This window comes from Adiantum capillus-veneris, chromosome 21 (assembly GCF_014529385.1).
Source record: "Adiantum capillus-veneris isolate H3 chromosome 21, ASM1452938v2, whole genome shotgun sequence".
Classification (NCBI taxonomy): Eukaryota; Viridiplantae; Streptophyta; class Polypodiopsida; order Polypodiales; family Pteridaceae; genus Adiantum; species Adiantum capillus-veneris.
Genome location: NC_140951.1, coordinates 33,584,496 through 33,595,064, shown reverse-complemented (window position 1 = coordinate 33,595,064; position 10,569 = coordinate 33,584,496). Strand labels below are relative to the sequence as shown.

The following is a 10,569-nucleotide window of genomic DNA, read 5'->3' as shown; positions in this document are numbered from 1 at the left end:
GGCTATCCGTTTTCTTCATTTTGTACCAGTTTGGATTGTTGTTTTTCATTTTTTGATAGAGAGAAGACATGCACACATGTATGCTTGATTTGTCTCATAGGCTGACTTTGGCCTCATATAGAAGTTGAAAACTCTCTCTCTCTCTCTCTCTCTCTCTCTCTCTCTCTCTCTCTTTCTCTCTCTCTCTCTCTCTCTCTCTCTCTCTCTCTCTCTCTCTCTCTCTCTCTCTCTCTCTCTCTCTCTCTCTCTCTCTCTATCTATCTATCTATCTATCTATCTATCTATATATATATATATATATATATATATATATATATATATATATATATATATATATATATATATTGCTATGGCGCTCACACAATGTTGAATGCCACATTGATCTATCCACCATAGCACTTACATTAAGGTGGTGGTTCTCATTGTACAGCCCTATTTTTGTCCGTCATGCCATTATTTGGTTTATCCTATGTAAGGATTAGTGGCTTCCTTATAAAAGCCTGATCCTATGGAATTTTATTTGTAGTGCTATGTTCTATGTGTCTGATGAAGCCATGGCTTGTTTTGAGCATGGAGATGTTCTATTTGTTTTAGCTGTGCTTATCCCACTCTCTTTGAGTGGTATTGCTAAAAAACAAAAGGAAGATTTGAGAGACAAGGAGGGAACACAAGAGGCAATCCGTCAACATTGGAAGATTTACATGATCTCATTGACCTCTTTGCATGCCCTACCACCCTAAGGGACAACTAAGAGAATATGGTGGTGCAACAACACAACAAGGGAAAGACATTCCCAAGAAAGACAAACATCGTACTCTTCACTATCAATAGCACATGAAAGTGCAATGATGCCATATACATGGAGAGAGCGAAAGAAGAAAGTACACACAAGATGGAGTGAAACTCTGCAACAAAGCTAAGTGAAAGATGTCTTCGTGTCACGAATATCTTAAGAAACAAAATTGATCTATTGAAATCTCTTAATACAAAGAGCAGTTTGATGTACCATTATTGCATCTATTTTTGTATAATAAATGAAATGGGTTAAATTTTACAAATGAAATTGTAACTGGTGCAATATTTAGTCTCAAAACAAATATAAATTTGAGGAATGTTGTGACATATACAAGGGAAGGTGTTTACAGGTTTTATTGGCCTCCTTTGAAAGGGGTTGATCACATCTAGAATAAATGGGTTACTTTGCCATGGCTGAGTGGTTTTGGAATATCTTGCATGATCTCAAGCCTCCTTTGAAAGGGGTTGATCACTCTAGAATAAATGGGTTACTTTGCCATGGCTGAGTGGTTTTGGAATATCATGCATGATCTCAAGCCATTTTTTACACAAGGGTGCTTGTTGAATTTCCTTTGAGGTTTTGGTTTCACATACTTTTAGCATATGAAGGACAAGTAGATATACACATAAGTCCAATTGCAAGAAGTCTGATCCTCCAACAACCTCATCAACCTCTATTGTAATCAACCTCATCAACTTCGTCCATGATGCAATTCATGAAAAAACTCAAAGCTTAATCTCCTCTTCTAATCTCTTTTTTAGCTCTTTTCGTAATATTTTTCCTGATGGTGATTTTGGAATTTGGTTCACAAAAATAACCTTGTGGAGTTTCTTATAGAACACCACCTACCAAAACATGATAAATCAAGTCAGTCTCAAACTTACAAAAAAAGACTTGATAAATTTAAAATGCCAAAATTTTTAAGGTAGATTTGCAAAGGTACTAATGGCTACTGTGCCCAAAATAGAAATTATAGTGACTTCAATTAGTCATATTTCTAACACTATGAGTGCATCATGCTTGCCTATTGCAAATTAAATAGTTGCTTCCTGAAGCTGTTAATTATTATCTCCAACTCTTTACGAAAACGAGCAAATTCTACCTGCTTGGATACAAACTCTTTCACCTCCTCTTCGGTGATGCTGGCTTCCTCCAATGTTACAACAAAAGCTATAGGCACTTCCCCTGCTGCTTCATCCTTTTGCCTGAAGAAAAGAAAGATAATGTGCTTTTGGTCACTTTCTCTTTAACATTTATTGCATGTAGTTTCAGGATATTTAAACCGTCCTAAGTGCTCGAGATCTTTTATAGTTTCAATATGAAAACATTACTACACAGTACGATACATACGGAACACATGCCGCATCTGCAATCAGTGGATGGTTGATTAATATGTTTTCCAACTCTGCTGGAGGAACCTGTTAATATGTTAAGATATAAGCTCAAAAGAAACCTGATTGTTAATTATCTAACTATGAACTGGTATGTTTGCTTGCTTAGCATTTAAGAAGCAAAAAGTCGTTTCTCTGACTTGCGTAGCACTTACTTGGAAGCCTTTATATTTAATAATTTCTTTGACTCTATCCACAATGAATAACTCCTCATCATCATCTATAAGGCCTATATCTCCAGTATGTAGAAATCCCTCGTCATCAATGGTATTGGATGTGGAAAGGCTATCATTGATATAGCCTAGGGATACAAAACAATGGCCTAGGTTAGCATTTCAAAAAAGAAGGACAATGTTGGCTAAATGCATTACAATAAAAAATTACCTTTCATTATTTGGTTTCCCTTTATGCATATCTCCCCAGCCTTGTTATGGGGAAGAGAGGCTCCTGTATCTGGATCTATTATCTTCACAATAGCATTTCGCAATACAGTACCACATGATCCTGACTTCACTGGAAATGGGTATTTAGCAAAAGAAAGACTCATGGATAACACAGACCCTGCTTCCGTCATGCCATAACCCTGTAGCGTTAAGAGCAATTAGTTATAACAAAAGTGACTTGTAAGATGTATAAGAATTATCGCATGCCCTAAAACTTTATATTAAATGTTAAAATCACTTGTACAAAGGCAAGGAAAGGGCCAAGAAGGCCTCCATCATGGAATTGGCATCACAAGGGGCGAAAGGTGGATCAACAAGGTGGAGGCCCACATTGGCCTTCTTAACCAATATGAAAAGGAACCTTTTAAGGAAGTCATGTGGGTCCCTTTTAAATGAAGTCACGTGTGTTTCTTTTTAAGGAAGTCACGTGAGTTCCTTTTAAATGAAGGGACTCATGGCTAACTTCAAAAAGCGCTGTCTAAAAGCATGTTTTAGCATGTCAAAAATGTGCCATGAAGGAGAAGAGAAGGCAAATGGAGTCACACCATGGGAGTGAGAGGCTTCATGTACAAGCCCACATCTAGTTTCTTGTGAAACTATTACACCTCAATTTACAGTAAGATTGAATCCTTGGAGACCTAGAATTCCACTCTAAGGGAGGCCATCTTTGCTCTCTCACATGTTTTTGAAGCTATAAGATTGTTCATGACTGATCATTTCCCATATGAGCTATATGAATTAAGGTACATCGATTAGAACAATCTTTCACATGCTTGATTCACATATGAGCTATATGTCACATGCTTGATCTAACCAAGCCTATTGTTCTAATCGATTGTCATGAGGTTCTTTTCTAGAGGATGCCATAATCTATACCAAATTTGAGGCTTGCAGTCAAACACTCTGCAAGTCCCAAACTTAGACATCACCAACCGTGGGGAGAAAAATCTCCACTCATTTTCAAGTTTTGGTACAACATCACTCGGTCCAGCCGGACTCTATTTAGGAAAGAAGTGTTCCATCACATGCATAGTCTTGTATTTTGAAGTGTGGCTTAGTGGTTAAAAGAAGCCCATTCTTATTTTTGCTGATATACTCCTTGTATTGTGTGACCCCCTTCTTTGCACTTGGAAAGCATGAGAACTACGGCCTCAGTAGACCTTGCAAGCTCTTTTGTGAGACATCGTTCTAACCAATGAGTAGTAAATTAGAGGTTTTGGAGGCACACTACTCTTGACAAACCTGAGTCTTGAACTTACCAAAGAGGAAGAACTTTTAAAGAGAGAAACAGAGAGAGGAGAGAGCCCACCTGGGCGATGGTGGCATGCGGGACGCGAGCTCGAAAGGAGTCCTCCAGCTCCTTCCCTAGGGGGGCAGCACCAGACATGAGCATGCGGATGGAGGAGAGGTCGAAGGAGGCCAGCAGCGGGCTCTTGGCCAGCGCCAGCACAATGGGCGGCACCAGCGGCGCCACCGACACCCTTTCCCTCTGCACCACCTCCAGCAGCGCCCCTATCTCAAACCTCCCCATTATGGCTATAGCCGCCCCCACCCGCAAGCTCGCCAGCACGATCGACAGCGAATACACATGAAACATGGGCAGCACACAGAGCACTACATCCTCCTCCCTAAACCACATATTGGGATTCTCCCCATCCACCTGCTGCGCAATGCTAGTCACCAACCCCCGGTGTGTTAACATCACCCCCTTTGGCAGCCCAGTCGTCCCTGACGAGTATGGCAGCGCCACTACATCATCAGGGTTTATCTCCACCTCTGGATACCCCCCCTCATCTACCTCCATCAATTCTGACATATGCATAACATGGTCACCATATTCCACATGCTTCCTCTTGACAGACGCGGTACCAGCATTCGAAGTGTCGGTGGATGTGGGCCGCTCGATCACCATCACTTTGAGATGCGGTCGATTGGCCACAATGCTGGCTAGCTTATCTACACAGGCCATTTGTGTTACGATCAGCTTCGCCCCCGAGCCGGTCACTTGCTTCTCTATCTCCCCCTTGGTATAAAAGGGATTACATGTAGTGACCATGGCACCTCGCATCGCGGCACCCAGAAAAACGAGCACAAACTCGGCGCAGTTGGGCAGAAGAAGCATCACAGTGTCCCCTTTCTCCACCCCTATGTTGGCAAGCCCTGCTGAGACTCTCCGTGCATAGACCTCCACCTCTCCATACGTGTAGTTCTTGCCTGCCTTGCCTTGCAACAGGCATGGCTTATCAGCAATGAGGTGAGCACGCTGCAGGCAATATTGCGTGAGCGAAAGATGGTCAGGTATGTAAATGTCGGGGAGCTTGGACCTGAAGAAGTAGGTTGGGGGCGCAGGCGGAGGGGGAGCTGCATTGGAGTCAAGCTTGTGGCTGGGGTGAGAGAGGGAAGCAGGGATGGTGATATTGTCTGAAGCTTCTTGGTGAGGAGGGGCCATTGGTGAGGGAGGTAGGGGGAGACTTGGCAATCTTGGTGTCTCCTAAATACAATCTCTGTGTGTGTGTGTGTGTGTGTGTGTGTGTGTGTGTGTGTGTGTGTGTGTGTGTGTGTGTGTGTGTGTGTGTGTGTGTGTGTGTGAGAGAGAGAGAGAGACAGAGAGAGAGAGAGAGGTGCAAGATGTGGTAGATGTGCAATGCAAAGGAAGCACAAGGACGTAGGAAGGCAAGAATGCTTATATTTGTGAAGGCGTAGCTAATTAGAGCTGGATTAAGGGTGCAGATACTATCAAGGCAAACAGATTAAGGGTAGTAGTGGGCAGAAATTAGGGTTGGGGTTAGGGCAATGCAGCTACATATAGAGGAGGGAAGACTGCAAGCCTTTGGGCATTATCTCATAGTTTATATCACGAAGTTGGACTTCTTGTTGCTTGGCGTGATATCACAACCTTAATCTCAAAAAACGCCATGCAATAATATAGCCCTAATGTAAAGCAACCTTAGTACAATGCAACCTTAGTACAACCTTAATGTAGACACTTGGCAAGGAATTATAAATAATGCTTATATTCTTATCATCACGAGAAAACAAAAATAATTTGCTAGGCAATGGACTTTTTTCCTGCCTTTGGGGTAGTGCGTGTGGAATCATGACCCTTTCCCTAGGGCCCACTATGGCTTTCTTTTGTGTAAGATTTACAAAGCCTCATGCGAAGTGTTTGTTGATAGGTGTCCACTTCTACATATGTTTGCCTTTCACCAAATTAGTGCTGTGGGCAGAAAGCCAAGGGACTCATGAGTAAAGGGATGGTTATGATTGTGTGTGTGTGTGTGTGTGTGTGTGTGGAGAGAGAGAGAGAGAGAGATATTACCGTCTACAAAAGGCCAATGTGGCTTATGAGACAAATACCCCATGCTTGATATCATCTCGTGTGTGTGTGTGTGTGTGTGTGTGTGTGTGTGTGTGTGTGTGTGTGTGTGTGTGAGTGAGAGAGAGAGAGAGAGAGAGAGATTTGTTTGGTGAGATGCTTTGATTTGGCTACTGAATTTAGGTGATTGAATTGTCTTACCACACTCTAAAGATTGAATTTGGTTAGCCGTCCAAATTCTTCTAGCCTACCTTATTAGGAGTAGAATGAAATTCTTATAAGAACTTTCACAACAAACATGGAGTAGCCTTGGTAGTTGAAGGGCACATCCATGAGGTGAGAGGTTCAATCCCTACCTTAATCCTCCTAGCACCCTAAATGCATTCCAATTATTCGACACCATCAAGCTGGTCCATGACATCGACATTATGCATGTGTGAAAGCCTTAACGACATCTAAATATGTCGTGATTCCAACTATCGTTCTAGCATCATATAAATGGTATACAAGTGCGGTGAGGAGAATGCCCATATGTGGGTTTTGCGCGATGTATGATGCCCTTGCCCAACATCCTTGATAAACAAGAAGCATGAGGAAGATCACTAACCCATTGTTGGGTCCCCTTCCATATGCTCATAGGACAACTCTTTTTTCCCTTACTCATGATAGTATATACTAACATTACCCACTTGCAATCACAATCAATTTTGTTATGTTGCTCATTGACAATAACCCTATCCTTTGAACTTTCCTCTCACACTTCTTGAGACTCACACCTACTACTTGCTTGCGTTGATATTTTGTCACCATGACACTATCATCGGTCAAAACATGAAGCATCCCTTTTCCCCTCCACTCTCTAAGCTTCCCTTTCTCCTCCATGGTGTGATACATTTCTACCACCTTACTTGTTTATTCAAAAGTTGTAAGGGTGACATTTGGCACCAACCTTTTTTGTGTTTAGAATGACTCGAACACGGGTAGGAATTGATCCTCGATAGTCATGCTCGCAGGCACATAAACCTTGCATAAAACCATGCCTCGGATTTGCATCGTCAAAGATATCTATTCCACGCTTTTTGATCAAACGCCGTCCTCTTGCAAGTGCCCATTATACTATATATATTTACACTATTTTCTTGCACATTCCAAGCAAAATTTTTCCTTTCCAATCTCCTCTCAACAAATTGTCTTGAATTTCTAACTTGGTCAATGCTAAGTTGAGATACACTTTTCCCCAACACTACCTCTTGCACAATGTATATCTATAAACCCTCGTCGTTCTCCTTCCTTAAGTGTACCTCTGTGGTTCTAGATGGAGGACCTTTTGCTGTAGCATGTGCTTCCAAGTATTATGTTGTGAGGGGGCAAGGCCATAGGCAGAGAGAGTTGAGAGGAAGTACCTTTGGCTTCTTTTGTACCACCCCAAAACAAATATGATAACTCTCTATATCACATGTAATCACACATTTTAATCTTAGATCCTTGAAGCTCAACAAATGTGTTGTTTTTTTTTGCTCAAATTTGTCATTCTTTTGAGCATTTCTGAATTAACAGCTTTAAAAGAGCTTTAAAAAAGGTTTCTCTTGAGCTACAGCACAAATTTTTTCTCTGACCATTTTTTTTTTCTTTTCTAAAAGCAATGCTCAATTGGTGCTACTTGTATTGAGCAAGGAGAACACTACATACATCTTGGCTTTTATAGGGAGCGGCAACCCATCATTATAGACCCCATGCACAACACTTGCCAAGGAATACCATAAAGTCCAGGGTCTTTTTTTAAAGAAGAGTAGAAATGTATTAATGAAAGGTAAAGAAACATTACAAAGGTCCCACACAGGAAGGGGGTGGGACATCCCCAAGTCAGGAAAGAAGATTACAACAGCTGAGACATCCTAAATCTGAGAGAATGGTGGAGCTTGAGGATAGCAGAAGTCCATTTTTGCCATCTGATAGACTTCATGATGTGAGCTACACAGTAGTCTTCAGGGAGAGCATCTTGTGCTTTGCTGCATAGTCTGAGGGCAGAATTCCTAAGCTCAAACATAAGAAAACCACTAGGATCTGTAGAGGAGTGATTTAATATAGAGGCATTCCTTTGGATCCAAATAAACCAAAGTATAAGACTTCTCCAGATATTTCACAGACATATATCTAGTCTTTTGCAATTACCCAATAGGAGATCCTTATAGTGGAGGGCTTGAAAATTGAGTTGGTTGGTAGCTACTTGCACTGCCCTTATTACTTCTGAATTGCATCTGTTACCATATACATGTGGTAGTGATGCGTGTGAACACACTAGGATCGTCGGGGCATTTTTTCCCTCTTTAGGAGGTTTTTTCCCCCGTGCATTGTATATACGCCCATCACTCTAGGGCTATCCATCTTTCCATTGCACACTAAGTAACACACTCTCTATTGTGTGCTTTGAGCTTCCTTCGTCTTCTCTAAGTTGTGTGTGTTTCTCTGCAACCCTAATTCCAACAGTTGGTATCAGAGCGCATTGGCAGTTGCGAGGAACCCAGTTTTTCATGCTCGCACAAAGCACATTGAGGTGCATTACCACTATGTCAGGGAGAGGCTCTCAGAAGGAGAGATCAGCTTGGCTTATGTGCCAACACAGGACAACCTTGCAGATCTTGTCACAAAGGCATTGTCTCGTGAGAAGCTTGAAGCTTTCCGCAAAGCTTTGGGCTTACTCCCCTTTGTGGACCGATCCTGTCCTCAGGGCATGGCACTTCCCTTTACTCATGTGCCAGCTCTCGTTCACCGCATCACTCCAGGGGGGATTTGTTACCATATACATGTGGTAGTGATGTGTGTGAACACACTAGGACCGCCGGGGCATTTTTTCCCTCTTTAGGAGGTTTTTTCCCCCGTGCATTGTATATACGCCCATCACTCTAGGGCTATCCATCTTTCCATTGCACACTAAGTAACACACACTCTATTGTGTGCTTTAAGCTTCCTTCGTCTTCTCTAAGCTGTGTGTGTTTCTCTGCAACCCTAATTCCAATAGCATCTGCAATTAAACCATAAATGAGTGCAATCTTCTAAGGTTGTAGAACATATGGTGCATATTCCATCACTCAAACGTCCTCTTAGAGCTTTGTCCCCACTCCAAATACCTTAGTGCATGATGAGCCATACCAAGGTGGAGTGTTGATTTCCAAGGAAAAGGCACACTGACATTTGAACTTGCATGTCCATTGTTTAGTGCTCCAATTGACTCTCCACATCCTGTTTAGCCTTTTCTTTAGATTTTCCTCTACATCTTTCTTGGGACATAATTGTTTAAAGGATTCATAAGCAATGTAAGCTAAATTGTTGGTGGGTGAAAGCATGTTAACATGTCGCACTTTTTGTGCTAGTTAGCAGTTTCAAGTTAGCACATCTTCGAAAAGTTGGGCGTCACTACAAGAGGCTATTTATATTAGCGTCCGGTAAATTTTTTACAAATAATATCAAAATTTGTTGGAGGTTGTACATTTGAATTCCTTGTTTCAAGTTCTTTCTATTGATATATCATATGTCATAGATCTTGGAGATGTAGCTCAAGTTATTGTACTAGTTAGCATATGTCAAAATTGTGCTAGTTAGCATTGTCCGGGACATGAAAAAGCATGACAAGTTAACATGCTTTCACCCTGGTTGCTTGCACTACTCTAATAGGGACTCTAATCTTTTGCAGATTCTGCATTGCCCTTCCTTGGCACCATTTTGCCAAAGAGATAGGGATTGCAAATTCTGCTTGTATCTACACATCAGATTTGATTTGTCCTTGTGTTACAAGATCAACCCATATTTTGATTCCAACTTTGTGACACTTGTGGGATCTCTGCATAGAGTAGGAGTTTTACCAGCAAAGAAGCCAAACCAAATAGAGTCTTTCATAAAATTAAGATGGTTAGAGAAAAAGACTTGGAAGAGATTCTAACTGGTCTTGATATGGTATCCCGGGCCTTCCACATCCTGCATACTAGCTTGGTGCCCACATAATGGAAAGGAATTGAGGAGAGCATGATTTTCTTTGGTTGAAGGTTTGTCCACGCTCTATAGTTCATATATTTGAACTTGTGGATGCCCCTCTTAAGAACAACAGCCTAGTAGTCTTTAGAATTTGTAGCTCTAAGGAGTCATGACCCAAAATTAGCAGCCATTCTGGTTGACATCCTTTCCAAATTGATAAGTCCTAGACCTCCCTTGTCCATTGGCATGCAGCAAATATCCCATGGGACCTTTGAGATCTCGCTTTGCTATGAGTCACCTCCCTAAAGGAAATTTTTGGTCAGTGTTATAATGTGATTCGGTTGGCATTTAGGTGGACACCAAGAAGACAAAAAGGTATATTAACGAAGGCAACAAGTAATGATTCAAGACAAAAGCTCTGGCTAAGGTAGAGCTTGTATAATTGTGCCAATTTGCCAGCTTATGTTTGAATTTTGATACCACCCATTCCCATCTCTGAGCAAATATGACCTTGAAACTCATTAAACTACCTAGCAACCTGAACACTTGTCCATCCTTAATTTACATACAACGTGAGTCTGAAACTATTTGTGGATTCTGACCAGTTGAGCTTTTGAAGCATGTTTTGGCATGGTTGATCACTAACCCACTGAC

The 10,569-nt window shown here is 41.5% G+C and overlaps 1 protein-coding gene across 1 annotated transcript; it reads right to left on the bottom strand.

Moving 5' to 3' along the window:
• Nucleotides 1–1,080: 1,080 nt before the first annotated feature.
• LOC147430756 (4-coumarate--CoA ligase-like) lies at nucleotides 1,081–5,539 on the bottom strand. Its single transcript, XM_086493322.1, has 6 exons — nucleotides 3,940–5,539; nucleotides 2,572–2,770; nucleotides 2,343–2,488; nucleotides 2,147–2,214; nucleotides 1,899–2,001; nucleotides 1,081–1,641 (listed from the first exon to the last, which is right to left on the bottom strand). Exons 1-6 carry the CDS (start codon nucleotides 5,077–5,079, stop codon nucleotides 1,522–1,524), a joined length of 1,776 nt encoding a protein of 591 aa, XP_086349448.1. The 5' UTR covers nucleotides 5,080–5,539; the 3' UTR covers nucleotides 1,081–1,521.
• Between the last annotated feature and the right edge of the window lie 5,030 nt (nucleotides 5,540–10,569).